The following is a 27,905-nucleotide window of genomic DNA, read 5'->3' on the forward strand; positions in this document are numbered from 1 at the left end:
TAACTGGATTTTAAATGTTTTAGAGTCTGAGCTTTAAATTAAGCTTTTCAACGGAAGAATAAAAACGCCATAAAATGTTGTTAAAAAAAGATTTTTATTGATGTTTTCAACAATGGATTATACAATGACGGCAACAAAGAGATGACTGCAGTTCTGACGTCTGAATTAAATACAAAAACCGGGTTATCTGATCCCGTCGCCGAACAGGTGAGAGACGGGCTCACCTGACAGGTGATGCAGGGAAAACTGCAGTTTTATTAGAACAAACTATTTACACCAACATAAAAACAGCCACAGACATGCCATGCTCTTCAAGCCACAACGACGGAGCCGAGCGGGTCGGAACCGGAACCAGCTCCTGCTCCAGCTGCTGAACAGATGAGCTTATGAGGACTAGAAGTATCTACAGCCTGATGCGACCTAAACCCACCTGCAGAGGGCGCTGTGAGGAGGAGGTTAGATATTTACAGCCGGATGACGGGTTAGACAGGTCAGCGTTATAATACAGACGGCCTGAAGCAGCTGCAGGGTTTCTGGATGTGTTGCTTTAATGTTTTCATCACACAGGCACAGTGGGAGGAGTCAGGCTGCGTGTGAGGATGAGGAGGCCGCGGCCTTCCTCCTGTCCGTGCATTGGGAGCGGGGAGACGGGGGAGGGGAAGCGGTCGAACCGCATCACTGCCGCTTGCTCTTGATCCGCTCCAGACGCTTCTTCAGGTCGTCCAGGTTGGCGGTGGCGGGCGAGGCGGCGCGGGCGCGGGTCGGCGATCCGGAGCGCGCGTTGTGCTCCTGCTGGTACAGCTCCCGGGACTCCTTCAGCTGCGACAGCTTGCTGTGGAGCATGTCGGTGGACGAGGCCACGGACGGCTTGGAGGACAGCAGGGAGGAGATGGCCGGCCGCTGCGGAGGTTCGTCCTCGCTGCTGAGAGCCTGCGGTGTCAGAGGGGAGCGGTTACCATGGCAACCGAGCAATTTCACAATAAAAAAATTATCTAAATGTTTTTTCCTATAAAATTTCCACTTTTTACAAACTCAAACAAAATCTTATAAAACTTTTAATAAATGGGTGATTTCCCCAGCAGCATCATGGAACCGGAACCAGAACCAGAACCGGGCTGCGGATGTTTGGACTCACCCTGGTCGTGTTTTCCAGGCCTTGTCTCTGCCGGAGGATCTTCAGCCTCTCGTAGTAAACGGCGGGTTTCAGCTCTTCGTTGCTGCTGCTGAGGCTGGACTCCACGTTGTGCTGAGGAATCACTGCAAACACACACAGCGACGTTAAAACACACACACACACACACACACACACGTAAAAAACCCAGAAGAACCTGAGGAGCTCTGGATCCGGGGTTTTCCCTCGCGCTCCGACTCGATGACCCGCAGGCCTCGCTCCACGTAGCTCTGGAAGAACTGCGACGTGTTTCTGAGGAACGGCTCCAGGTCGGCGTCAGAGTACTTCTGCTTGTACTCGTAGAGCTCGGTCAGGCCCTGGGGGGGAAACGGTTTCCTCAGATTAACAACCAATCAACTCTGGAGTCAAAGGTCAACGAGGCGGCGCCACAGCAGAACCGGACCTCTTTAGTGTTCTCCTTGGAGCCGATCTTCTTGAAGATCTCGGACAGGATGTCGCTGACCTTCGCCTTGGACATGCGGTCGTCCTGCAGCACAGCAGACATCAAATTATTCAGCACATTTTAACCTCTGCAGGGTGAAACATCCAGAATCAGAATCTATAATAATCTCCAGAACCCAAGTTATGGACCAGTCAAAGCCTGGGTCTGATGGATCTAAAACCCCACAGTTAAACTGTTTTCTTAATTAAATAAAGACCAACTGTGAATAATCATCATTGCACCATGTCTGAACTGATGATGTCATCCAGGAAATGCTAGTGAGGAATATTTAATTCCCCTTTGAAATCAAAGAATTTCTGAATCGAATATCGTCTCTGCTTCCTCGAAACTGACAGTCATACAGAAATAATCTTCAGTCAGCCGCCTATTCAGATACGCTGCGACCCTGACTGTTACTGGAGATTCTTCCTGCATCACCGACGGCGCTGAAGACCAGAGTAACGACATCATTTCTTTCTGAATTGAAGAAACTTTGATGCTGGTTTCAGTTTGGATCCACGTCTCACATCTGGTTCCTTCCAGGTTTTTATATCAGTTAAAATCCTCTCACTGCAAAAACACCAAATCTTACCAAGTATTTTGGTCTGGTTTCTAGAGTAAATATCTTATTACACTTAAAATAACAAAACTAACTTCCAATGAACTTTTTAGCAAGAAATATTGTTTTAAGTTGATCAGAAAAAGTGCAGATTTTTCTCACCTATAAAATTGGAGAAATGTGTTTAAAGACTTTTTAATATTCAGAAATTAGTTAAAATAAACTCCCATGTCTAAAGTATTGATATATTAATTATTATCTTTAAACTTGATACCAGAGCATGACTTCACAAAATGTTCAACGTTCATTTAAAGTTATTTTCATGTAGGATTTCTTATAAAATACTACTTTAATCTCCTAATATCATTTCTTTATTCTTTTATTCTTACCATTGTTGTACAATTTACTCTCTTAATTAAAATAAAATAAATTGTAGCATGGCCCTGATGTTTCATCGTAACTTAAAGTCCAAATAAATAAAAGCTGTAAAACAAGATGGCGGCTCTGGGCGCAACGACGTCACTGAACTATGGAAACCCAAGGAATGCAATAAGCAAAATCCAAAAATTAAATCTTGAAAAATCGTTCAGCCAGCTCCGTCACTAGGTATTTATTTTACATTTTCTGCTAAATTCTTCATACTTCACAACTTTAGTAAATCTTTTCTAAATCTGTGGGTCCAGAAGAACTTTCAGAAATGGAGGAAAACAGGAAGTAGAATCCGAGGACCAGAGGAACGGATCAGGCCTCTGAAGTTTGTCGCTCACCGTCCCGTGGGCGCTCTTCTCGTTGCCGCGGTCGCTCTTCGTTCCCGACAGGTTCCCCGAGTGTTTGACGACTCGCCTCAGGTAGGCCTCCAACTCCGACTCGTTCCGGTTTTCTATCATGGACAGGTGGTCCAGAATCTGCCCGGAAACGAGAATGATCAGAACAAAACCGGCAGGAATAACACGTCTCCCCCGGGTCTGTGACCTCTGGCTACCTTGACCCCGGTGAGCTTGCAGAGAGTGTGGCAGAGGGTCTTCAGGGTCCGGTGAGGAACGTCCGTCTTCAGCTGCTTCAGCTTCTCTTTCGGGAAAACCTTCATGAAGTTGTGGACGTCCAGCAGGATCCGGTCCAGGTTCAGGCTGTTGATATTCTCTGGCAGGAAGCGGATCATCCTCCACAGACACTGAGGAGGATAAACGGTTAGAGCGGAGTGGAGCCGGCCGACCGACCGAGCCGGGTCTGCAGTGGTACCGGCGCTCACCTTCATCACCAGTTCAGAGACTTTAAGAGACCCGGCATTGGAGACCAGCGTGTCCTGAAGCAGAACCAGCAGAGCGCTGCAGGAACAGAAGAAACGGGTCAAACTGGAGGTTTGCAACTCGTTGTAATGAGTTTGGACCATTAGTGGCTCTAAACTTTGGCTAAACCCACCTGCAGTCGAGCCCCAGAGTCACAAAGAGCTAAAATATGCAAACACTTCAGACTCCACTAAAAACGTTTATAACTCCCCATTTCAACAGTCCAAACACAAACTACACCTGGAAGGTGATCCATCATGCTGCCCTGATGGATCACCTTCCAGGTATACCCCTGGTATAGACCTTTCCTGGTATAGACCTTAGGAAAGGTCTATACCAGGGGTCACCAACTCCAGTCCTCGAGGGCTACCTACCGTCCTGCAACTTTCATTACATTTTTGCACAAAATCACTTGGATAACGAGAGTTAAGCTATTTTATGGTTCTGTCACTTTGAAATCACGCCCCCAACTCAATGTTTACACTCAGATGTGAATTATACAACCGTACATCTTTGAAAAGCAGACGTGGAGCCTCCTGAACAATAAACAAGAAAGTGGTTTCTGGATGGTAAGTCAACAATAAAGCACTAGTCTTTTCCAGCAGTCATTGTACAGTGCAGTAAAACCAGCTGACCAAACTTGCTGGAGCTCAGCTTGGTTGCTAGGTAACGTTGCAGCGCCCGTTGGTTGTCACATTTAGGAGATTTTTGAAATGGTTCATTTTCCAGACACCAAAAAACATGAATTTATTACCAAAAACAGCTGGGTGGGTTTTAGAAGCAGCACACACAGACACACACACACACACCCACTCAACTGTAAAGGCTGCAGAGTTCTGACCCAGTCAGAGAGACGGATCCGTTTCTACCTACCTGAATATGTTGGTCTGGTCCGAGTGCTCCAGAACTCGGATCACCAGCAGGTTGACGGAGCGGATGACCTGCGTCCCGTCCTCCACGTCCTCCACTCGGCTGTCCAGCATCAGCGTGATCAGGCTGTGCATCAGGTCCTTCAGAACTCCAATCGACGCCTCGCGGGCCAGCATCTCCATGGAGAACAGCTGAGGGGAGGAGAACGGGGTTAGAGGCCGCCTGTGGGTCGCAGGGCGTTGCTCCGGGCGCTCACTCACAGACATCATGTTTCCCATGATGCAGCTGTACAGCTTGATGAGGTCCTTCTTATCCACGCGGTCGTCTGCGAGGTGCGTGCTGTTGATGAGGCGCAGCTGCATGATGGTGGCGATGAGCAGCTGGTCGATGTGACCCGACATGACGTCGGCCTTGTCCTCCTGACGCAGAACCTCGTCAATCTGGGAGGAGAAGGTCATGAGGAAGGTCAAACTCATTTTCATTTTGGGCCACATCGATAAATGTCCTCAAAGGCGGAAGAATGCATTTTAAAAACTCATGAATAAACTTAAGATATGAATAAATAGCCATCTCTGCATTCAGTGAATACTGCTCAGGACTAAATAATTTTCTAATAATATTCAACATCTTTCAATTTTTTGCACAGAATCGTTCTTGGATAATGAGGTTTCCGTCTGATCTGTTCCGACTATTTTCGGCTCCTTTCAGAACGAGTCGTTTTAGGTTCTGTCCCTTTAAATCCCGATAAGCTCCTGCTGGCCACGCCCCCAACTTATTGTTTGCTCACACAAATAAAAATGGCTGCAAACAGATTCACATTTATTCAACAGAACACCTTGGAGTTGGAAGAAACATTTAGGATCAACACTTTTCCAGAATTTTTAGTTATATAAAGACTTTTTCAGACAAATTTTTCCAGAAGTATAAATTGTTTTATGGGCTGCAACTGATTATTATTTTAGTAATAGATTATTCTTTTGGTTATTCTGATGACTAAATCAGGTGAAAAAATAAATTGGCAGATTCTCAGATTGTAAATGTAACCACTTAGATCTATACTCAATTTTAGAAACACATTAGAAGATGCAAAACAACAACAATCATATTTGTTTTTAAAAAGGGAACAAACATTTTATTTCCCAAAATGAAACAGTGAATCATTCAGTGAATCATTTGCAGCAAAAAAAAAAAAAAATCTTCCATCAACATGTGAAAAACGTAACTATTTTTTGTTTACTTATCAATACAGTCTAGGGCTAATCAGCCGATTATTTTTTGATTAATTAGTTAATTAGATAGCAAACGGTGCATAATGGGAGATTTTGTTGTACAGAATTTGAACCAGGAGAAACCAGTTGAGGTCCGAGTAGAAAATATTTACAGATAAAAGTAGTTTTTTCTTCACTCAACTCCAAACTATATCGATTTTCTGCCATCTTGGCTTAATTACTGCTCCATGTTCTATTGGTTAACGATTAATCGATTATTATTAGGTTGTCATTTCAATAATCACTTAACTGTCTCAGTCCCAGTGGTTTGTGTTCATTTTTCAGAATAAAAGCCTGAATTTCACCATGAAGTTTTCAAAGAGACGTGGAGGAAAGAAGTGATGTAGAGCGGTTAGTGGAAGTGGACCGGACCTGAGCCAGCGCCTGGATGCTGGTGCCGATGTCGCCGCTCGCCACCTGAGAGATGACGAAGTTGATGGTGGAGGCCGTGCTGCTGTGAAGGTCGTCAAAGTGAGGAGAGATGGCGCGGATCCTTGGAGGGAAACACAGGAACGTTAAGGCCGTTTCTGGTCGAGTCGGACCGGTTCTGTTCGGGGACGGCGGTGCGTTTACTTCGGCTCCGGGATCATGACGGGCTCCAGCAGCTCGTCCAGCTGGTGCTGGACCAGGTCCGGCAGCTCACACACGCTCCGCTGGTCCTGCTCTATCATGTCCAGGTCCAGCTGGAACTCCTTGGGGATGGAGGGATGGTCGCTGTGCGCGTTCTGCCGGGACTGACTGGACGGACAGCAGAAGAACCAGTCAGTTCTGCTGGGTGGAGATCAGTGCTTCTAGCTCCAGTCTGGACTTCCACACTGAATCACCTCAGACGTTTACGGTTCTGAACCGAGTCGGGCGATATTTGACATATATGACCCAAACCCTGCGCAAATTGAACTTCCTAAAATAAATTTGTTTTATGGAAACGTGACAATTTATAAAGACATTTTTAGAGCCAGGATGAAGTTGGTTTTGTTCAGCCACATAAAAACTAAAACACTTTTTTCACTTCACACGAGTGAAAGTGACCAACAACCAGACGTTACTACTGGCAGGAGGATGATGGCACCACGTTTTTTAATGACTTGGAGGGTAAACAAACTTATTCACGTGATTTTAATTGCGTTTCTTATTCAGTAGAAACGCTGCGATTACTAAAGTGTTTTTTTGACATTAGTGGAAAATCGACACATTTGTAATGACGGCCACAAAAGCAGCGAAGCTGCAAGAGCATCAAAGCTTTTCTCTCTTCCTAAAACTTTAAAATTTCCTTTGCTGGAAATTTTGGCCTCTTCAGGTCTAAGAGGAAACCGTAAATTTTCCACATCGTAAAAGTCACATTTCATGGTGAATTTAGTTGGAAAGGTCGTTGTTGATGCCGAGGTTGAGGTTGGGTCGGTCCGTCTGAACTGGAGCTTCGCAGCACTGACCTCACAAAACAACATGGCCGAACCGATCACAGGCATTCATGAGCTACAGAGACCACAGAGGGAACATGGACACAAGCAGCTGTGAAGCGTTTCCTAGATTAAGGACAATCCGTCATAAAAATCTAAACTCAAATCTATTCAACATGATTCCGTCTTTTTTTTTTTTTGACAAAGTGACGATCTGCAGCACCACGGATCATCATGAGCACTGTTAGCTTGAGACGAACCTTTTAGCTCAGCTAAACACAGGAAGTGAAGGAAAACAGATGAACAGAATCAGAGGGAGGAGGCGGCGAAACGGGACGTTAACGACGCCGTTTTGCACAAAGTTAAAGGACAAAAACCCAAACAAGCTTCAGATGAAATTAAATAACTTCAGGAGTTTCCAGTTTTTATCTCAACTTTTAGAAAACAAACAAATAAAGAGTAATTGATCTGCCAAGTCAGTAGTTGCTACATGCTGGTCTTTAATATCCGAGTCTGATCAGGAGCAGCTCAGAGACTGGAGGGTAGTTATGATTAAAGATCAGAAAATAATTTTGATTTATATCTTTTCCTCTTCAGGAATAAATTTAAACAAGCAATATTAGAGCCACAAATGGTTCTAAACCTTATGAAAGCATCAGCTTCAGGTTTTCATTTTGCTTCTAAACTTTTTAAAATCAGGCAGTCGGTGAGGTAAACTCCTCCCAACATCCAGGCCGAGGAACACGGCTCAGCGTTTCACATGGAGTAAACATTATGGCTGCGAAGGAGGAAAACTAATCCTCCTGAATCAATATTTCCTTCACATCTTCATCTAAGTTGATGAGGACAGCTGTAAAAATGTTTGCAAACAGCCTGCAGAATCTGGATCAGATGATCCATTAGTAAGAATGAACATCGTTTTCCACTTTTGCTGCTTTATAAACCCACAAACCCACTGGGAATAATGTTCACAGCTCAGCGGCTGACTGGACGCCAAGCAGCCGGTCTGATCCGATTCTCAGGTTCTCTCAAACATAAACAGGCGAGTGAGGAAGAGGAGGGATGAGCGAGTTAGGGCGGCGCTTCATCAGAACTCAGCAGGTTTTTGGTTGTTGGGCTGATTTATGATGAGCATTAGGGTGAATTTACAGTGACGACACAGAAAGCAGGAGTAGGAAGGAGGAGGATGAGGAGTTGTACTCACATCCTATACGTGCGATACATTATTCTGCTCCGGAAAGGAAGGCAGGCAGAGCAGATCACACAGGAAGAAAGATGAAGGGTTAGGAGACAGAAACGACCAGAGGCAGGTTGGTTTCACAGACTCACTGAACTGATGTGCGACTGTGAGAGCAACCCAGCATGCAGCGGCTCAGAGGCCAGGATGAGCAGGATGAGCAGGAGGACAGATCAGATGTTGGCAAACATTTAAACACAGACGGGTAAAAGAGGAACGGCCAGCATGCTGGTGAGAAAACGGCCGGAAAGGTCAGAAAGTCTCACACACAAACATTTAAACAGACGTCAGAGAGAAACACATGGATATATTTTAAATGAAGGATGTAACAAGAAAGTCGGGCTCTTTATCACTTGGTTCTAACCATCATCTATTAAATACTTTAACTTCTAGTTTTAGGTTGTAAAGACTAGAGATCGCAAAATAGAAAAATATACAGCTCTGGAAAAAAGAGAGAACATTGAAAACCTCCTGGTTATTCCACCAAATACTGATGTCTGAACTCTTCCCGAGTTAAAACATTAGTGTTTCTAAATGAATATGAACTCCTTTTCTTTGCATTATTCAAGATCTGAAAGCTCCGCACCTTTTTCATTATTTTGATAATTTCTCATTTTCTGCAAATACTAAATTTTTTGCTTGGAATTTCAGAAACATGTCAGTATTTCATTGAATAAAAAAATTCTCTGTCTTTCTAACCGTTTATTCAATGTCACATGCTGATTTTAATTATGTAAAACACTTTGAAATGCCTTGCTGCTGAAATGTGCTATACAAATAAAATTTGGTTGATTGATTGATTGAATGAAAACAATTTTATTCAAACATACCTATAAAAAAGTGAAACCAGATAAACTGATCATTTTAAATGGTCTCTTAATTTTTTCCAAAGCCGAATAATGTCAATATTCACCTCCACGATAAAATATGCAAATTTGAATTAAAGACACTGAAACCGGATTTAAATGATAAAAGCAGAGAAGTTGACACTTTGTGTAAAACTGGGTTTGTATCTTTATGTAAATAAAACATTTGGTAACACTTTATTTGAAGGGGTGTGCATGTCATGTCAGTCCCTTCAAATAAAGTGTTACCAAATGTTTTAGTTCCTTAGTTCCCCCCCCGACACTTAGCAACCCTTTACCAGGTGAATAAGTTTCCAAATTACCAGTAGAGTGAATTATGAGAAATTGAACCCATAGGCGCCAACTGCTCTGCAAAAACAAACCTGCAGGGGGCGACAGTGGACAGATTGATCTATATAAACTTTTTCTTTGCCTCGTTTTCCCCAGACGCAGTCCATACCGGGTACCTTCAATAATAATTTAAACACTGCGTGATATGAATGTATGATAAATATAAATAAAACTGCTGTGGTCCATATAGTTACTCAGTTTCTACTGGTTAAAGGAAGAAATCTGATAAATATTGATCATTTTGTGGTCAGTTAGTTTGAGCGGATCCATCTCAGCGTGTGACAGTTTGTAAAGCGTCTTAAACTTTATATTTCCGTTCATAACTGGATCATGTTTTACTGGTTTCCAGTAAAAAGTGGGGACCTACTTGAGCTTTCCGGGGTCTTCCTGCGCTGGCTTGCGGAGGAAGGTGGCGTTGGGGTTCGCCGGCTGCTCCCGCTGTGTCTTCTCGGCGGCGCTCTGCTTCGCCGGAGCCGCAGGCGTCTTCTTCGCCGATCGCTTGATCCGCTCCTCCAGCATGCTCATGTCTTTCTCTGACAGCTGGAAAAAAAATCCAAATAAAATCAGTCTCTGATTTTGTGGAGGGAACTTCCAGCTCCAAACTTGATATTTTTGTCTCTTACATTTCCGATGAGTTTGTAGACCTGGTCCCCGCAGACGTTGTAGACGGCCACCACCGTGTTCAGGGCAGCGTTTCGGACGGACGTGTCTCTGTCTCCGATGTGGACGGCGATCTCCTTCAGGGATTTGGCCGGAGTCGGCTGGCACACGTTCATCCCGTAGCCTTCGATCAGACAGCCCAACTCCTCCAAACACTCTGAGGAAACCAAGAACACTCAGCATGAAGGAGCAAACAGAACTAAAGGTTGGCTGGCCTGGGCTCCATGTCGACGTCAAGGCGACCTGCACAGGTTTAATTTCTGGAAAAGCTCTACTTGGACTACCCTACCAGCTCTCTGCTTGGAGTTCTTGGACTTGGTTCCCTCCATGAGGAATGGGAAGAGCTTGGAGGCTGGATAAACTTTGCACAGCATGCCGAGGATGACCCGGACATCTTTACGAACCACATCCTTCGACTCTCCGACCTGAAGGGAAGCAATGAGCATCTGAATGACAAGCTGAGCCGTTAACAGCAACCATGAGCACAAAAACTAAAAACAAGCAAGAATATAAGACAGGCTGGTGACCCGTCCAGGGTGTACCCCCGAAATGTCTGGCCAAAGATGGACACTAGAACCTGTCCCGGCCCCATTAGAGTCAGGAGGGGTAGAAAACTCATATCACAAAGGACTGTGGAGAACAACTGTCTGCTAACATGTTCCAGGTGTTATGAATTTTAAATTTTCATGCTAATATTTACCCTGCTCATTAAAACCCTGACTGAGTGAGTGCTGTGGTGGCGCAGAGGTTAAGCACAACCCACATATGGAGGCCTTAGTCCTCGACGCAGCTGTCGCAGGTTTGATTCCCGGCCTTGACGACCTTTACTGCACGTCTTCCCCCTTCTCTCATTACCCACTTTCTAGTTAATTAACTATCAAATAAAGGCCACTAGAGCCAAAAAAAATCTTTAAAAAAAAACTGACTGTGTGTGTGTGTGTACCTTCAGTATGAGGTAGGGGACGAAGGAGTTGGCTTCATACTCCGTCAGGTGGTAGTTCTCCCTGTTCAGCATCGTGAACAGCAGCTTCAGATACTCCAGCACCTTCATCAGGATGGTGGTGTTGGTTTCAAAGAAGCGGAGCGTGATCCACTTCAGGATCAGGTCCAGGCAGCCGATGGTCGCTTCGCTCTCGCTGTTCAGCCTCTGTCAGCCAGAGAGACGGTCCATCGGTTAGGAACAGAACCCGGTTCACGTCAGCCGCGGCGCCGGCAGCCACCTACCTCGATCATGACCCCGATGGCCTTCACTTGTCGCTGAAAGTCGAAGTGAAACATCTCGTCCAGCAGCCACTTGGCGAAACAAGCGGCCATTTGAGTTTTCAGCTGCTCCACGTATTCGTCCCGAGGGGTGATGAAGTTCCACTTCAGGATCTGGAGCCCAGAGGTTCATCGTCAGATTTCAGCTGGCGGGGCTAACCTGAGGCTCAAGCTAGCAATGCTAACACGCGGCAAGTTACCCAGAATTCCCAAGTCTGGACTAAAGACTAAATGTGCTACCCTAAACTTTCTGGTTCAGAAAGTTAACAGATTTTGGAGGCAACTTGTTACTTTTACTTGAATCATCCTTGGCGGGGGGGATGTACTTTTACTACACAATCATTACTTTTTAGTAATTTTATTATGAAGTATCACTATTACTGCTCAAGTGAAATATCTGCATGAAGAACAAACGTGTTTTAACCAAAAAGTTTTAAATACCGTATCAAAAGGTAAATGAAAATATAATCAGAACGAGTCAAAAACCACAGAAAAAGAATTTAACTTGATTTTCTTTCTATTGCCAGAGATGCTGAAAGCGGAGATTTATGTAAAGATGCAATATTTATGGTAAATGTTGCAATAATGACAATTTACATTAAATAATTTTAATGTTTTTCTGTTTTGGGTTCATAGTAAAAACAATCACCTGGTAATGAGAAATTTATCAACTGGAAAAAATATATTTAAAAAATTTTATTTCATTAAGGTTTTGTTTGAAATTGTTTTAATTACTTTTAACGCCGTTCGTCATTCCAGGCGTAGAAAGTCTGATGGCAGCATGAGCTGTTTGAGATGTGCATGTTGTGTTAATCCTACTGAAGTAAATTAATATTTTCACTAAGATTGGCTGATTTTAGTCTTGTAAACACTGGAAAGGTTGGATTTAAACATTTTGTTTACAAACGCTCAGTTGATCCTGTTGTGTAATTTGAATTTATATGTATAAAAAGAAGGTTTGTTCCCTAAAAACATTGATAAATTACAAAAGTCAGCACATGTAGATACCTTCAGCTGCTTCTCCTCTTTGATCCTCTGCTCCTTGGCGTTGGGGACCAAGATGAAGATCGGCCCAGACTTATCCTCATCATCCTTCGGGCCTTTAGTGGCGGGTTTCTTACCAGCTGGACCCTGATTGACGCAAACAGAAGGAGTGAGCGAACAGAAGCCAGACGTTTTCTAAAGCAAAGTTTTAATGAGAACAGGACAGAAACGTGAGGGAAAGAAGAAACCAGAGCTACCAGGAGAGTTATGATGGAGAGATTTCCGTGCAGGTTAACAGACATACATTAATGCTAGAAAGCCGTCACACGAGATGTGTCGTTTCCACAGCTGAGTGAACGCCCTGAGGCTGCGTTAGCGACTGGAGTTAGACTGAGAGAAGCCAGGCGGAGGTTAACTATCTGCCAAGCCGACAGCATTCAGGAAAGAGTGGGGTCATCCAGACGCCCGCGTTCATCTACCTGTTGGCCGCCAGCAGCAGCAGCAGTAGCAGCAGCAGCCTTCCCTTTGACGGGCGGCTTTTTGCTACCATTACACTCCTTCTGATTGGAGGGAGGCGGAGCTTCCTCCGTGGGAGAGGGAGGCTGGGTGGGTGAAAATAAAACACATCACAAAAACCAACTTCATGGAGGGGACGCGACCAAAACGAACCATATGAGGGGAGGAGGGCGAGAAAAAATAAATAAAATGACTAAATGTTAAAAACTTAAAGACTAATTAATGGAAATGATTGAAGAGACTCTGGTCTCAAATAAATAAATGAGAAAAAAAGTTTAATTGGATGAATTACTTGAAAAAGTAATTTAAACTGGAATTAAATAATCCATTACTGAAACAAACATCAACTAACTTAGTAATCGATTAATCATTAACTGGAGAATATGGACTCAAAAAAAACGGCCAGTTTGTTGAAATATTCAGCAGTAATTAAGCTAAAACTGTACAAAAAAATATACATTTGGAATAGGAGATGAAAAATCTTTGTGACGAGTTCAGGGTAGAGAATATAAACAGATTAAAGCTTCACTGGTTCATATTTTGTATATAAAAACAAACTCTCCTCCAATTAAGCGCCTTTTTCTATTTATTGGTTAATGGGGAGAGAAACAAACCCAACGTTGAACTGATAAGCAGAAGGAGTCGAACTTTTCACATGTTGATATCTGAAGTATTTTCAGCTGCATCCTTTGCTACAAATGATCAAACATCCACTAAAGAAAATTTGCTGTTATTGCATTTTAGGCAACAATATACATTTTCTTATCCAAAACAATTAATTGGTTTATTTTAGTGCATTTGTAATATAGAAAATAAGCTTATGTGGTTCATTGAAAAATCTGCAGAATGTGGCCGTTTTTTCAAATCTCATTAATCAATTACTAAAATAATAACTAGCTGCAGCCCTGATCCAAACGGATGTACCTTCTTGGCAGCTCCTCCTCCTCTGACTTTCTTAGCTTCAGGTTTATCGGTGAAATCCTCGCTGGTCCTTGAAGCTGGACACACAACAAGCAAACATCTGAATTATCTACATCTTGTTTAAGTTTGGTTTGTCCCAAATTATCCTTGACCGTCTGTGAGCTCACCTGAAGGAGCTCGGCTTTGCTCTGCAGAACCTTTTCCTCCCGTTTTGGCCGGCGCCGCAAGTTTAGCCGGCATCAATGTTCTGGCCTTTTCCAACATGGCTACCACCTGATCCTTGGAGGCAGGCTGGGGAGAAATAAACAAACCCAGTTGGAACCACCAGTCCCAATCGAACACCGGGACCACCTCGCTGGCGGCTCTGTACTTTGAGTTTTCCTGTGGCTTTGTTCATCTTGTCGTAGCCCAGGTGCATCATGACGGTGGGCAGGGCGTCCTGGGCTTTCTTCCTCACGTCGGCGTTCCGGTCCTCCAGGCAGGCGAACAGCTGCGGGACGCACAGCATCAGGTCCGCGGGGACCGACCTGAGAGTCGGCAGCTTCTCTGCCAGCCAGCCAAGCACCTGAGGATGAAGAGCGGGTTAGAGTCTGATCTTCGTCACCCCCCCCCCACCGTGAGGAGGAGCAGCGGAGGAGTTGGAGCACCTCCTGACGCAGGAAGGGATTCTCCCTCTTCAGCTCCTCGGACAGATCCTCTCCCTCCAGCCAGTCCTTCATCCCAGTCTGCTCCACCCAGGCCTGCAGTGTTGCCATGGCAGCCGTCCTCAGGTTCACCTGCGGATGGACAGATGTAACTCAGACCAACTGTAACTGCTGACTGGACATGAGGCTTTCTGCCATGGAGATTCTGTTTGAACTAGCGGAGGTGGAGCACCTTGCTGTCCCCCAGAACAGTGATGACAGGGAACCCCAGAGCTTTCACATGCTGCTTGAGTCCGGGTCCCATGGCTGTAGCCAGCTGCTGCAGAATACTCAGGGTCTGTTGGACCTGCAGACCACAAACAGGACGGTCATCACTGCAGTCATAACGTTTAACCCAGAGCAGTCCAGCTCACCAGGATCTTGTTGGAGTCGCTGAGTCGCCCTTTCAGCGCCAGAGGAAGCTCCCCGATGTTGGGCGTGATGAACTTGGCCTCAGAGATGACGGCCGCAGCCTCATCCAGACCCTCCTTCCTGATCTTCCAGTTCTTGTCTCCAATTTTAGACACCAGGTCAGAGGTGATCTTGTCACTTTGAAAATGAATTGGAACAAAGAAAAAGAAATGGGCCTTTAGCAAAAGTCATGAACCCAGCTGCTCCTGAAAATAATCCTGTAGATCTCAAACAGTAAAACTGGTTCCTGACTGACTGAAGAGTTGTTCACACATTGATAATATTCATGCACTTTTCTGGGGAAAAAAGACGACAAGGACAAACTTTAATACCATTTCTAGAGATGGTGTTACATCATTAAAACACTATTTTGACCTTGGTCATTTTTTATAGGAAGCATTTTTCACTTTAAGTGACAAAAATCGAAATAATTTTTTTTGTTTTAATGCAAGAAATAAAATCTCATATTGAAAGTTAAAAAAAAAATTGGAAATATTTCAGGAACAAAACAAAGTTACAATCAGACTTCCCATCAGCAAAGTGATGTCAAGGCATTCTTTTCAGAAACAAAAGTGATTTGATTGATAATTCTGATTTAAAGAAAAATGTGATGGGCTACAGTTCACAGTAGCTACACATATCAAGAAATAAAACAGTGAGGCAAGAGGGAGACTGCAGCTGTTTGTGAGCATAAAGTTAATCAGGTAGGAAATGTTCCTGTTTTTGTAGCATTTTTCTTCGAGTCAAATTCGTGCCAATCTGAAGCCTGAAGTTTGTTGCAATATCTTGTTTTTGTCATCTATTCTAGAGACGATGGTTCAGTGATGATGCTGGTCAGAACTGGAGCAGAAATACATTTTTAGCTGCTGTATGCGTCAGACTATCATCCCCACTGTGATTAATTACAGGTGGCAAAACCTCAGAAAAGGTTATTTCTGGGTATTTTTTGTCGTGTTGCAGAGTTTCTGCTCTATACATTTCTAGAAGTTGCAGAACAGTTCTAGAAATCAGATTCTAGAATTTAAAGTGATTTCCAGACTTTTCTTTCCCACTCATTTCATGATGGCGTTGCAGGACCTACCTGATATCAGTTCGGGGCAGCAGGTCCATGATGTCCTGCCCTGCTCCTCCATCCTCATCCTGCTCCGCCCTCTCGTCTCCCTCTTCCTCCGCCGCTGCCGCCGTCTTCTTGGTGGATCTGATCGGAGCCGGAGGCGACTGACCCTGCATCTGTGAGGGAGAGAGCCGTTTTCTGTCGTTACTGTTCGGACTGCGAAAGAGCGGAGGGAAAAACCCGAGGCTCCTGCGTGGTTGTGATCGGGGTTCGGGTCACGTCTGATGGTCTGGTACCTTCTCGAACTCGGCATCTATCTGTGCGAGGAGAGCCGGCTTCTCGTCTTCGAAGAACATGCGCAGCGGCTGTCCCATGTACAGGTACATGACCCCCAGCAGGGCGATGGCTGCCGTCCGCACGGCGGGGTTCGTCGCTCCCAGAGCCGTCTTCACGTTGTTGATGAAGCCTTTCACGTTGATGCTGCACAGCAGGAAGGAAAGGGTTAATATTACACCATCATGATAACATTTCAGATTTTAAATCAATTTATTTCATTACAGGGATTAAATTTAGTCAAATTACTTTAACATTTTACATGTGCGTGTAGTTTTAATATTAATTTCACAGGATTTCATAAGGGCTGTAATTAAACAGTTACTGATGTGATTATTCTGGTGATTAATTGGATTAATTATTTAGTTTAAGCCTTTTATGTACCTTAAAAATACATGAAAAAGTTGCATTTACTTCATCTGGAAAGATTTAACTAGGAACGCTGTTGCCTCCGAGGAAAACCTACCCAGCAAATCCAAACTCCTTCATGGCGTTCGCCAGCCAGTTGAGCGTCTCTGCCTGGTTTTTGGGGTTCTTCTGCGCAAACGCCAAGGAGACGACCTGAGGTGCGAACAAACCGTGTTAAAACCGCACAGTCAGTTCTGTCGGCTTTGCTGACGTTTAACAGGTTCACCTGCTCTGCTGTCCACGGCAACAAACACGTCTCTCCGATCGCCGTCAGAGCCGACTTGGCGTTCCCACCGCACTTCACGTCTCCGATCTTATCCACCAGACCGTCTAAAACCACGGAGGCCGACGTCTTTGAGAACCGTCCTCTCTGAGCCACCAGAGCCACGATGTGCAGCTTCATCTGCATCACCTGCAGGAGGTCAGAGCGTTAAAAACTGAAAACAGACGTTCAGCTGTGAGGGGTGGATTTAGTCTGAACCTTCAGGAAAACAAGTTAAAACGTTTAAACTCGTTTGCTTTCATAATGGTGTCGCTCATAGGAATAATATTACAAGTTAGTAACAGTTGGAGTTTATTTAAAAAGGTCAGGAGTGGCTTCAGACAACGAATCTGTTAAAAAGAGTCAACCTTTTTATTCACCACCAACCATTGAGCTTATTCTACAAAATATCAGCCATCAAACCCAGAATATTCATAAAATCAACAATAAGCAGACAGATTTGTGTCTCCAACAAAGAAAAGGAATGAATTTACTGTCACACACGTATGAAGGTCTGACTTCTCATTTTTTGTTCTGCAGTTGAACCAACCTGACTCAGTCTGCAGAGCATCAAAACGTTATTTCTTTAGGTTATTCTACGGCTGAACGCACCGCTGGCATTTAGGCATCAGTTAAAATCTCCCAATGTGAAGTGGGACTTTTTTAAATATCTAAATTTAGTTTTTGCATGTAAACATGCCTTAATATCCCTAAAAAGTTGTTAATCCAACAACAGCATTCATGACTTAAAAAAAGAAAATCTATAAATGTTTGTTTCAGAAAGGGGGTGCTGAGCCAAGAAGGGTAAAAAAAAAAAATCTAATTGCATCAAACTACCTAGTGTATTTTTTAATATTCCTTATGTGATTTACTGAAACATTAAACTAGATTCCAGTTACTTTCAAAAACGTACCAACTGTTCAGACAGATGAGTTTACATGCGCACCGCCCTCCTGTGTTTCTCAGTCAGCCGTGATAAATCTCGCCGTTCCCTTTAGCCGTTGTCAACGGCACAGAAAAAGATCTGGGCGCGTCGTCTCCCAGAAGCTCGGCGTTCAGGGACCAGAATGCCACTGAGCTTTGGCTTGCTGGATTCCAGCAGCGTACCTGAAAGTTCGTCTCCTTCCAACCCGGTTTCTTGGCCAGCATTCGAACCAACGCCTGGCACGGCATCACCGCCTTGTCCATGGTCTCCACAGCCTGCAGACAGGAATCAGAGATAAATCTTCTGCTCAGCCGCACAGAGACTAGTGGCTGCTGGAAGTAAAAATGTTTCTGAGTAAACTGGGAGACTTTACCCTCTGAAACTCCTCCATACTGGCCAGCCTCTCCTTCCAGTTGCCCGAGTCCAGCTGCTGCAGACAGGAAGCAGGAAGTACTGCTGCTGCCAGCTCCTCGCACGCTTCAGGCTGAAAACAGCAGCAAACCATCAGAAACTAAAACTTAAAGCCATCTAATCTGATCTCCGTTAAGAAAGAGCTTAACGAAGATTTACGGATTCTATAATATTCTCAGACTGAAAGAAAAAACTGCAATTAATCCAACATTAGCAGAAGTGAATTTATTGCAATAAATTCAACTTCCAGAAAACTGAAAACCTGCCGAAACACTGAGTCCCTTTAAATCGAGGCTGAAAACCGTCCTGGTTGGAGTTGCATTTAACTAATAACTGGATCACTGATCAATATATCCGATGGTGGCATTAGACTAAATGTAATGTTTATTGCTCGTTTCATAATCAGTTTCTGTTTGGTGTTTAGTGGTGTGAAGTAAATAATTCATTGTTGCTGAACTGTGCTCTACAAATAAACGTCTCAAGTCTTTATCTCTTCCAGATTTATGCCGTCGTCATTTCTGTGCCTCCAGACCCGGTCAGTAAAAACTCGCTCCGATTCAAGTCACTCTGCTTGTGAACTTACAGATATTTCGGCTTCTGTGGTTTCTTTGCTGTCTGAGGTCTTCTTGGATTTCCCTCCAGCTGCTGATGCTGGTTTCCCTTTTTTAGCCGGACCAGCTGACGGCTGCAGAAAACAAAACGTTTAGCAACTCTGGATCATTAACGGGAACCGTTGGGGTTTTGTTCTGTGCGTACCTTGCTAGCTGATGCAGTTTGGCTCTTCTTCGGCTGCGCCGAGGATTTGGGAGGGGCTTCAGCTGCAGGAGGAGCTTTAGCTGCAGGCTTCTTGTCACCCGATGCCGATCCTCCTCCTGCTGCTCCTTTTTTACCTCCAGGAAGCTCCACTTTGTCAGCACACTCCTTGATCTGTTAGAAAACCGGAAACAAAGTCAGTGTTTGACGGCATGAGTGCTTGCGGAGGATTCTCCTGTTCTAATCTTCACCTTATCGAGTTTGAGTTTTTCCAAGTCGGAAAAGAAAGGGTTCACGGCCTTTTCCCCAACCACCTTCATGGCCGTTCCCAGAGCTTCGAAGGCTGCGTCACGGACCTCAGGGGCCGAGTCGTTCACTTGCTGTGGTTGATAAAGCAGGAATGATCGGTTTTTACGATGACCAACAGTCATGTCTTCAGTTTGTTGACGTATCGGAGGACAAACCTTGATGAGGGCAGCACACAACGGCTTGAGGACGCTTTTCGGCAGCGTGGCCTGCGTGCAGTGTCGGAAAGATCGGGCCAGAAACAGAGACGCCTGCTGCTTAATGGACGGGTTCTTATTGTCCATCACACCCAGGATGTCCTCCGAAAGGTTCTGCAGAGTCGTCTGCAGAAGAAAAAATAGAAAGTATCAGTCGTCTCAGCACTACTGAAACACATTAGGAGCTGCAGCATCAGCCGAGCGCTCGGTGGAAAACAGTCTGTAAACAGGAAGTGGATTCAAAGTAAGTTAGTAAAAAATGATTAAAATTAAATCAATCCAGAGAGAAAACGCTTCATCATGTCTGCCAGACAGGAAGTGAGTCGTTCATCCAGACAGGAAGAAGCTCAGTGACGGCAAAGCTGAAGAAAATCAGGATGCAGAATTTAAAAAAAAAAAAAATGAAAATAAAAAGATTCACCATTTCGTACTTTAGAAAATGTGCAATTACATTTTATGGTTGGAACATCTATGCTGAGTTTAAAGTCATAAGCTACATTAAAGTATAATTACCTTGGTAACTGTTCCCACATTAAATGATTTCAGTAAAAAAAAATAAATAAAAAGAATATATGCTGCTGCCACGGAACCTAAATGGTTCTGAAATCAATATGAAAAAAATGAATAATTACAACTAAAATAAATAAATTCAGCCCTTTTTTAGTTTTTCCTTACGTGTTATAGATTGTAGCAAAAAAAGAAAAGTGCATATTGTACTCACAGTGAGGAAAATGGCATCAATGGCCTCCTGCAGGGACTGGACGACCTGCAGCTTCTTCTCCTTGAACTTCTCCAGGATAGTTGGAACAACCTGTAAAAAATAAATAAATCTGTGAGGGGAAGCAGTTTGATTCTTGGGTCTCTGTCTTCTTACATACTTCCTTCATTTAAAGTAAAAGAGCCTGGAGGATTTGAGGGAAGAACGTCTAATAAAACATAAGCCAAGATTCCCTTACTTGTCCTGCATACGTCCCAAACTTCTTCCTGAGACCAGAGGCCAGTCCAGCCAGACATTTGGCCGCCATGGAAACCAGCATCACGTTGGCGTCTTTCCCCACAACCTGCAACAGAGAAACCACATCAGCTCCAACTCGACTCCTATTGGTCAAATCAGTAAGACTGAACGGCCGTCTGTCCTCTCAGACAGCCAGCAGATCTTTACGGCTCAGTTCAAATATCAGGCTCAACCAACTAAATGCTCTAAAAAAAGTCATTCTGAACCGTTTCTGAAGATCTGTTTTTATACGACTTGAGAAACATTTTATTAATTTAATATCTGCACCTTCTTCAGCGCGCGGACCAAGTCTCCATAGTCGCCGTTCTCCAGTTTGGGGTTCTTGGTCAGAGAATCGACAGCTTCAAGAGCTTCTTTCCTCTCCTGCCACTTTTTAGCTTCCTGCAGAAATAAAAGCCCAGGATTATTATTCTCACAGCGTTCACAGATTATCAATACAAACTGCATCGTTAGAGATGTTAACGAGTGGAACCAGGCTGCTTTCTGTGATCTTAACGCCGTCATATGTGAAGCTTGGTTATTCCAGCAGCTGCTACTCATCATTTCTACTGACAGCAGTGTTGCCAGGTTTCACCCCAACTGGGCTTCTTTTGAACATGTTGGACTGGGTGGCAAAAAACTTTAAAAAAAAAAAAAAAAAAAAAGAACAAAACTTTAGCATTTTAATAAAATACCAATTTACTGTCAATTTGAAGTGTTTAGGATATATCAAATGGGACATCAATAGTCTACAGTCGTTGGTAAAATTTGTCCATTAAAACATTTTGCTCACTTTGATCCCTCGTCTGTGTTCGTCTTTGCAGCTGTGTCGGTTCTGGCCCAGTTTTAGCTGTAAGCTGGTGTAACACTGTTAACTATATCAATTATTCTGCTGTCTTTACTTTGCACCTCACTGGAAAGCATAAATAAACTTGATAATCATCGATTAATTAAGTGTCATTATGAAACAGTCATGAGTTTCAGCAGAGGCTGAGATTTGGACTGTTTTTGTTGCGTTTGGATCAGAAAGTCTCAATCAGATTTGACAACCCTGACTGAAACTGTTGCAAAGATAAAATATATATATATATATCTCTGGAAGAAAACTACAGAGCGGTTTAAAAGTGTTCTGAAAAACTCACAATTTTCTCATAGAAGTCTTTGGGCATCTTTGACAGAATCTCCACAGGTTCCAGCAGATCGTACGGATCCACAGCTGCTGCAGTTTCTTCTGCTTCGTCTCCTGGGAGACGAGCAGAGGAGTCTGAGACTGCCCAGTAACAAAGAGCAAACAATAAAACGGGTCAGAGATGAGCCAGGCTTACCATCAGACTGCTCTCCTCCTTGAGCTTGTTGCTGTTCAAACTTTGCCTTCAGGTCCTGCTGAGAGCGCAGGAACCGGGTCTGCTTGGGAGGGGAAGGGGGCAGCTTCACCCACTCCTCCTCCAGCTCTTTCAGCTGCAGAGAGAAAACAAGCAAACACTCATCCAGCTGAATTCAGCAGCGCTCCGTTTGTACTCTGAGGAAGCTGATCAGGTCCCACCTGTACAGAGTTGATGTTCTGCAGCGGCGGCCTCAGAGCGTCTCTGATCCACCTGTAGATTTCCACAGCAAGCAACTTGGACTCATCCCTCACAGCCTTCTCTCTGGACTCAAACTGTTTGGGTAAAACTTTCACTACTGGCTTCAGGGTCACTATTTTTGATCCAAACTCACTGGGGGAGGCAATGAAGAGAACAAAGAACCAATCAGAGTCTTTCTTAGTGAAACAACTTCTCTTTGTTGGTGCTTTTCAGATGGAAGTCAGTGCAGAACCTGACATGTTGGTGTTGTGTTAAGCCCCTTACTTGCCATTTTACCCCAAGTAAAGGGTAGTTTAGTGTACCAATAACTCAGGAGTTGTTTTTTTTGTGAGAAGCTCACGAAAAGCTGCTGTGGTCATAAAAATTCCTCAAAGTTACAAATCCATTTTATAAAAGAAATCACATGTGGGGTTCCCCAAAGCTCCATTCTGGGGCCCCTTCTGTTTAATATCTACAGGCTCCCACTAGCTCAGATTATAACAAAACTTTATGAAGAATTTGTTCTACAAGAAACTGAAAAAAATAATTGATACGTTGCAAATTAAAACATCAATAACAGAAAATAATCGAGCAGCCACAGACCTCAGAGCCTTCCTGAGCGTCTCGATGCACGCCACCACTATCTTGGGGTTCTTGTTGTCCAGTCCTTTGAGCAGCTCATCCTGAACCACCTCGCTCTTCTCTATCTCGATGTACATCAGGCAGATGTCCATGCCCAGCTCTTTGGCTCGCGCCTTCGGCTGGTTGAACACCTTGGTGACGACGCCAGACACAACTTCGCCCGTCGTCCTGCAGCAGAGATAGAGCGGATCAGAGTCTCCACTGAACCACCTCCATCATTTAAAGACCTGCTATAAAAATAACACCAAATGCTAAACTTGTGGGTAAACCTCCAGCTGTGAACAGAACTTACTTGCCAGCCACATGAGCATTCTCAATAAAGGCCAAGGCAGCTTCCAGGCCTTTGAGCTGAGCCACTGCATTCGAGTCCGTGACAAACTTCTTGATTAGTCCTAGATACTTCCCCCACTCCGGACTCTTCTCATCCTCTATCTTCTGGAACAACTTCAGAGCTTCTTCATAACCGTTCAGTCTGGCTTTCCACACCTGAATGAGTTAGGAGGTGGAGGGAAAAGATGATTCACACCAAACAAGAAAAAATATATAAATAAATTTTTAAAAAAGTTTTATCACCACTTTTGTTCATCTTTAATTACTAGATAACCGAGAACAGTGTCTCATGCGGTTAAAATTGCTTGTTTTCATGGCTCAGAAAAAAGATCAGGATTTTCCTTTACCAGATTAAAAACAAAATAATCCCGACCATACAGGGCGTGGGAGAAAAACTATTTGGAAATATTTGGGATATTATGCAGTCATATGATCTCAGAGCAGAAACAACTGATTAGTTTGCTGAAGTTATTTCCATTATAGCCTCAAGTCAAAAAAGAAAAAAAAAAAAAACACTTTAAGCTTGTTTACTTTTCTACACAGTAGTGGAGACAAGAGATAAAAAATGACAAATGTAAACTCTTGCTTTAGATATTTTAAACTTTAAAATATAGCATTTTAGCTGACCAGCGGTAGATTGTTCCTGTTTGTTTAGATTTACCAAACAATACTGGGACCGATGTCATGTCTGTGGCCATGGATTAGAGGTTGCACTAAGACTGTATTAGTCTAATCCTGAATGCAAAGCTTCATCGGGATCCAAACAAACAGAGTAAGCAAATCTAAAGGAAGCTAATCATGCAGAGAGACTGAAGCTGAACCCCTAATGTCTGCAGGATGAGGCTCAGGTTGGTTTTTAAGTCCGTCTGATCTGATCCTGGTAGTTTGACCTGTTCCTAAAACCAGTTTGCAGCTCATTTTCAGATTTAGTTGCTTTCCTCGAGTCTCCAAGCTGCAGTCAAGAGCCAAAACTATTGTTTCTTTTATACAGCTACACATAGATGCTTGATTATTGCTGAAATTATTTCAGAAACTCTGCCAAAGTTTATGACAAAATATGGCCATGTGCCTATAAATCTACTTTCACTGCATTGTTCTGCTATTTTCCCATAAACCAGATCTCTACCAATAGTCCAAAATAGACTCAAAACACGTCAACAGCCATGTGAGCATCAGCCTATGTTCATAAACATAAAATCTGGTAAGATTTTAATATCATGTTTGGCTATGAAGACAGATTGTGATCTCTTGCTTTAGATATTTTATAACAAAATAAATAACAATAACAAAATAAAAGTATCTTTTGTCTGAGACTCTTCAGAAAAAAGGATTAATCAACGTTTAAGAAATTAAAATTTAAAGCAGATTGAAATCCGACCACCTCTAACTGAGGACAGTCGGCCAGTTGCTCACCTTATGTTCACATTTCTGGTCGATGGGAAGCTTCATCCACTCGCTATCGTCCCCCATGGCTACTGGTCGGGGACTGGGCTTCCCCTAGAGTTACTTAGCTGAAAACAAGACATTAAGATAGTAGCATTATCATCATACATTTAAACTTTAATAATTTTATCAACCTTTCTGCTGAGGCGAGTAATTTGGGTTTTATTTCTAGAATGAAGTATTTTTTACTCCTCATGCCAAATGTACTCAAGTGTTGAAGGGTTCATTTCAAATTTAATGAAACACAAACAGAAAATTCAAACAACAGCAGAGGAAGGCTAAAAAAAACAAACTGATCAGGTCAGAGACCGGAAGTTAGATCAAATTAATCTTAAAAAGGTTATAGTCGGAGGAAAACGAAGTAGGGAAGACTCAGGGAAAAAATGCTGAAAGATAGTTCCACTTTCTTTCAATAAGAATCCATAAAGTGCAGCGACGGTTCAAAGCACATTAAAGGAATAGCTGGAAGCTCATGTTTCACATTGATCCAAACCAGCTGGGCAAACGGGATGAAAATGCCTTCAGCTCAGAGCCCATCGTACAGGAAACACACAAACACAACTGTGTTAAACTCGAGGAACCTTGTGTAGGGGGTTCCTGCTACTTTTCTCCAACCAGAGTACCCAGAGAGAACCACAGAGCTTAAGAAAAGTACAGAAACTCAGAAACTACAACACTCAAGACTCTTCAAACTTAGACTAGACTATTCTCCTCTAATGGCAAAATGTATAAAACTTTGTGAATAAAATGTTAATTTCCCTTTGGGAGCAATGAAGTATGCTTGTATTTAATACGTTTCACAAATTTGTTTCAATGATTCTGTTCATGGCGTAAAATAATATAATGAAGTCTAAAAAAACGATCAAGGTACTGAAGAATTAAGAGGAATCGCCTTTTAGGAATTTCCCGAATTAGAAATTACAATTAGACAAAACGAAAACGGCAACATTATCGTTGGATATCGCAACAACACAATACTTCAGTGCATCTCTTCAGCATGCAATCAGGTGATGCAGAGGCCAGTTCATTTCAGTCAGGTGTGTGGCATCGAGGGAAACACCTACAACTTGTAGGACAGGTAGTCATGGGGATCATAGTGCATCCACCAACATCTCATTATTAATTCAGACACACAGTAAAAGCGCATAAACGCAAGACAGATAACAGCATTAGTAATGCCACGGATAATGTTATATTAATGCATCACCTAGAGAACAATAAAATATAGTAAAGGTAGAGAAGAATTAAGTCAGTCATATTTAAATTAGGAAGGATCCAGAAATGTCTAAACTTGAGGTTTTACTCTCCTTGTTTGGTTCAGCGTCATTGAATTGCAAATGAATTCATTCAAATCCCTAAGCAAAGCTAACCCAGAAACATGGCTGCACCCGAAAACCCCAAACAGCCCTGTCAGAAACAAGTTACCCGTGACCCTCGTTTAAAAAAACAATATATTCAAGCTAAGAAAATGTCAGAATATTAACGAGACGTTTAATTTAAACCAGCACAATGATAACTAGCTACCTTAGCAACAGCCGTTGCTCCGTTACTTATCCCGGAGGTTCTGGTTTAAATCGCCTCACCAGTAACATTCATAATGTTAATTCAATATAAACAATGTGACTCTACTAATGCTTTGTACAGAATGAAAAGATATTATGCAAAGAAAGTATTCCCAATGAGAGCCTGCTGATGGCTCTTAACGTCCATTAGCTGCCTAGAAACGGCTAGGAGCTAACCGTCCATCCGCGCCAACACAGCCAGGCCGAACAACGCACTTCTCCGCCACAGCAGCTCAAACACACCGACACAGAAAAAATGGACTGCGGGTCGACGTGGAGGATTAAATTGACATGAAAAGAATACCTGTTGACGTCTCTGTAGGACAATAAGATGTAGGCAACCCAGTGATATGGGACCTATAATGAGATCACCCTAGTGAAGTCTGGCCGAGTCGTAAAGCCTCAGCCTCACGTACGTCCCAAACAACTTCCGCTAAAAGTAAAGGTCAATGTCTCTTGTGACTATTAAAGTAGCTAATGTATTTGTAATATTGAATAAAATATATATATAAAAGACACAATAACACACTGTACATATAGTTTGCACATTTGTTTTGTATCTGTTAGGAATCTTTGGGTCACATATGATTTATTGACTCTTATTTTGCAGAGTCACATCCGGTAACGTCTCTGATATGTGTGACTTGATGCATCTTTTTCAAGAGTCCAAGGGCGGAGAGACAGAGGAGGGCGGAGACCGGGGGCTTCGTTCTGTCTGCATCGGTTTCTTACGTTAAACCTGATAGTGAGCCCTGTCAAACACAGTCAAACATATCTGGAAATCCCAGTGAAAGCGGATTTTTTACAGCACAGTTTTATTTTTTCTGTCGTTTGCAATTTGCCAAATAGGTTTCCTTGTTTGTCATCAGCCGTGGCCAATGATTGGCTAGATTTGAACGAGGCTCCGCCCTCATTATCTCAAAATAATTTGCTGATTTGATGGAAGCAATGTAGGTCATAATTTGTAGCAATTTGATTGGATGTTCTGCGACAACACCCGCCTTATAGGTATATTGATTGATTTACTATTGGTTATTTTATATTGACGGGGAACACACCCGTGTTTTTTGACTGGGTAATTCAAAATTCTATTGTTCAAGTACAATTAAATAGTTTTTTAAATTAAAAACTGTTTTATAACAAAATTCATAAGAGCAGAAAAATACAATTACATTTCAGGTTAGCAGCCTTAAATAAAAGCGGAAAAATAGCTGATTTTTAATTAAAAGAAGGGTAAAACAAGTTTCAATCAGGTTAATGAAATGGTAGAATTGACAGAAATATGTTTTTTTTTAAGTGTTCTATCCCTGATTTTTTTTTTTGCCTTAATTTTAAATATATATCAGAACAATATTTAGGATATATACTTCTTTTTAAGGTTTGAAAAAAACCTCTGAAGAAGTGGTTGATAGTATGTAAAGCTCATATTCTGTATATTTTCCACAATGTATATCTGGTTGATTCTAGCTGTTTGGCGTTAGCTTGGGTTTTCTTCACAAAAACAACCTTGACTCTATGCTTTTCTTATAAGGATGAGTTCTTGGTCAACTTAACAATTGAAAGGTATAAAAAAACAAGCCCACATTAGCATTCCTCCACCACCATACTTGATATATGATTTAAGGTTTGTGAAATGGTACATTATTCTGAAATTAGGAATCAGAAGATAGATAGATTGTGGTAACAAAAGCAGCACTATTCAGGCGACACTTAAATGACATTTAAATAATAAATAGTTGGTAGTAAGAGACCCAAAGTGGGCCAAGAAAATATCTCCACACCATTGCACCACCAGCTGCAACCGGAAACTTTGAGAGAGATCATGATGAAGACATTCAACAACAAATCCTGCATGTCTCAAT

General features: G+C 42.9%; 1 protein-coding gene across 3 annotated transcripts; it reads right to left on the reverse strand.

The window, feature by feature from the left end:
* Window positions 1-75: 75 nt before the first annotated feature.
* Window positions 76-26,474, reverse strand: ckap5 (cytoskeleton associated protein 5). 3 transcript variants are annotated; one of them, XM_008412578.3, is made up of 45 exons: window positions 26,348-26,474; window positions 24,452-24,549; window positions 23,001-23,194; window positions 22,670-22,876; window positions 22,048-22,219; window positions 21,830-21,962; window positions 21,647-21,747; window positions 20,793-20,906; window positions 20,467-20,571; window positions 20,232-20,321; window positions 19,472-19,636; window positions 19,259-19,387; window positions 19,011-19,181; window positions 18,838-18,939; window positions 18,217-18,327; window positions 18,026-18,118; window positions 16,883-17,068; window positions 16,715-16,809; window positions 16,212-16,395; window positions 15,943-16,091; window positions 14,825-14,999; window positions 14,644-14,757; window positions 14,415-14,543; window positions 14,138-14,332; window positions 13,935-14,058; window positions 13,771-13,844; window positions 12,810-12,932; window positions 12,355-12,477; window positions 11,311-11,460; window positions 11,030-11,233; window positions 10,376-10,511; window positions 10,050-10,243; window positions 9,794-9,966; window positions 8,198-8,221; window positions 6,170-6,334; window positions 5,969-6,089; window positions 4,589-4,768; window positions 4,332-4,519; window positions 3,422-3,497; window positions 3,155-3,343; window positions 2,940-3,077; window positions 1,575-1,658; window positions 1,329-1,488; window positions 1,136-1,257; window positions 76-930 (listed from the first exon to the last, which is right to left on the reverse strand). In XM_008412578.3, the coding sequence occupies exons 2-45, from the start codon at window positions 24,506-24,508 to the stop codon at window positions 676-678; spliced, it is 6,174 nt and encodes a 2,057-aa protein (XP_008410800.2). In that variant the 5' UTR covers window positions 24,509-24,549; window positions 26,348-26,474; the 3' UTR covers window positions 76-675. The 3 variants fall into 3 exon arrangements, with proteins under 3 accessions (XP_008410800.2, XP_008410802.2, XP_008410801.2); XM_008412580.3 differs by lacking the exon at window positions 12,810-12,932; XM_008412579.3 differs by lacking the exon at window positions 8,198-8,221.
* Between the last annotated feature and the right edge of the window lie 1,431 nt (window positions 26,475-27,905).

This window comes from Poecilia reticulata, chromosome 6 (genome assembly GCF_904066995.2).
Source record: "Poecilia reticulata chromosome 6, P_reticulata-male-v2, whole genome shotgun sequence".
NCBI lineage: Eukaryota > Metazoa > Chordata > Actinopteri > Cyprinodontiformes > Poeciliidae > Poecilia > Poecilia reticulata.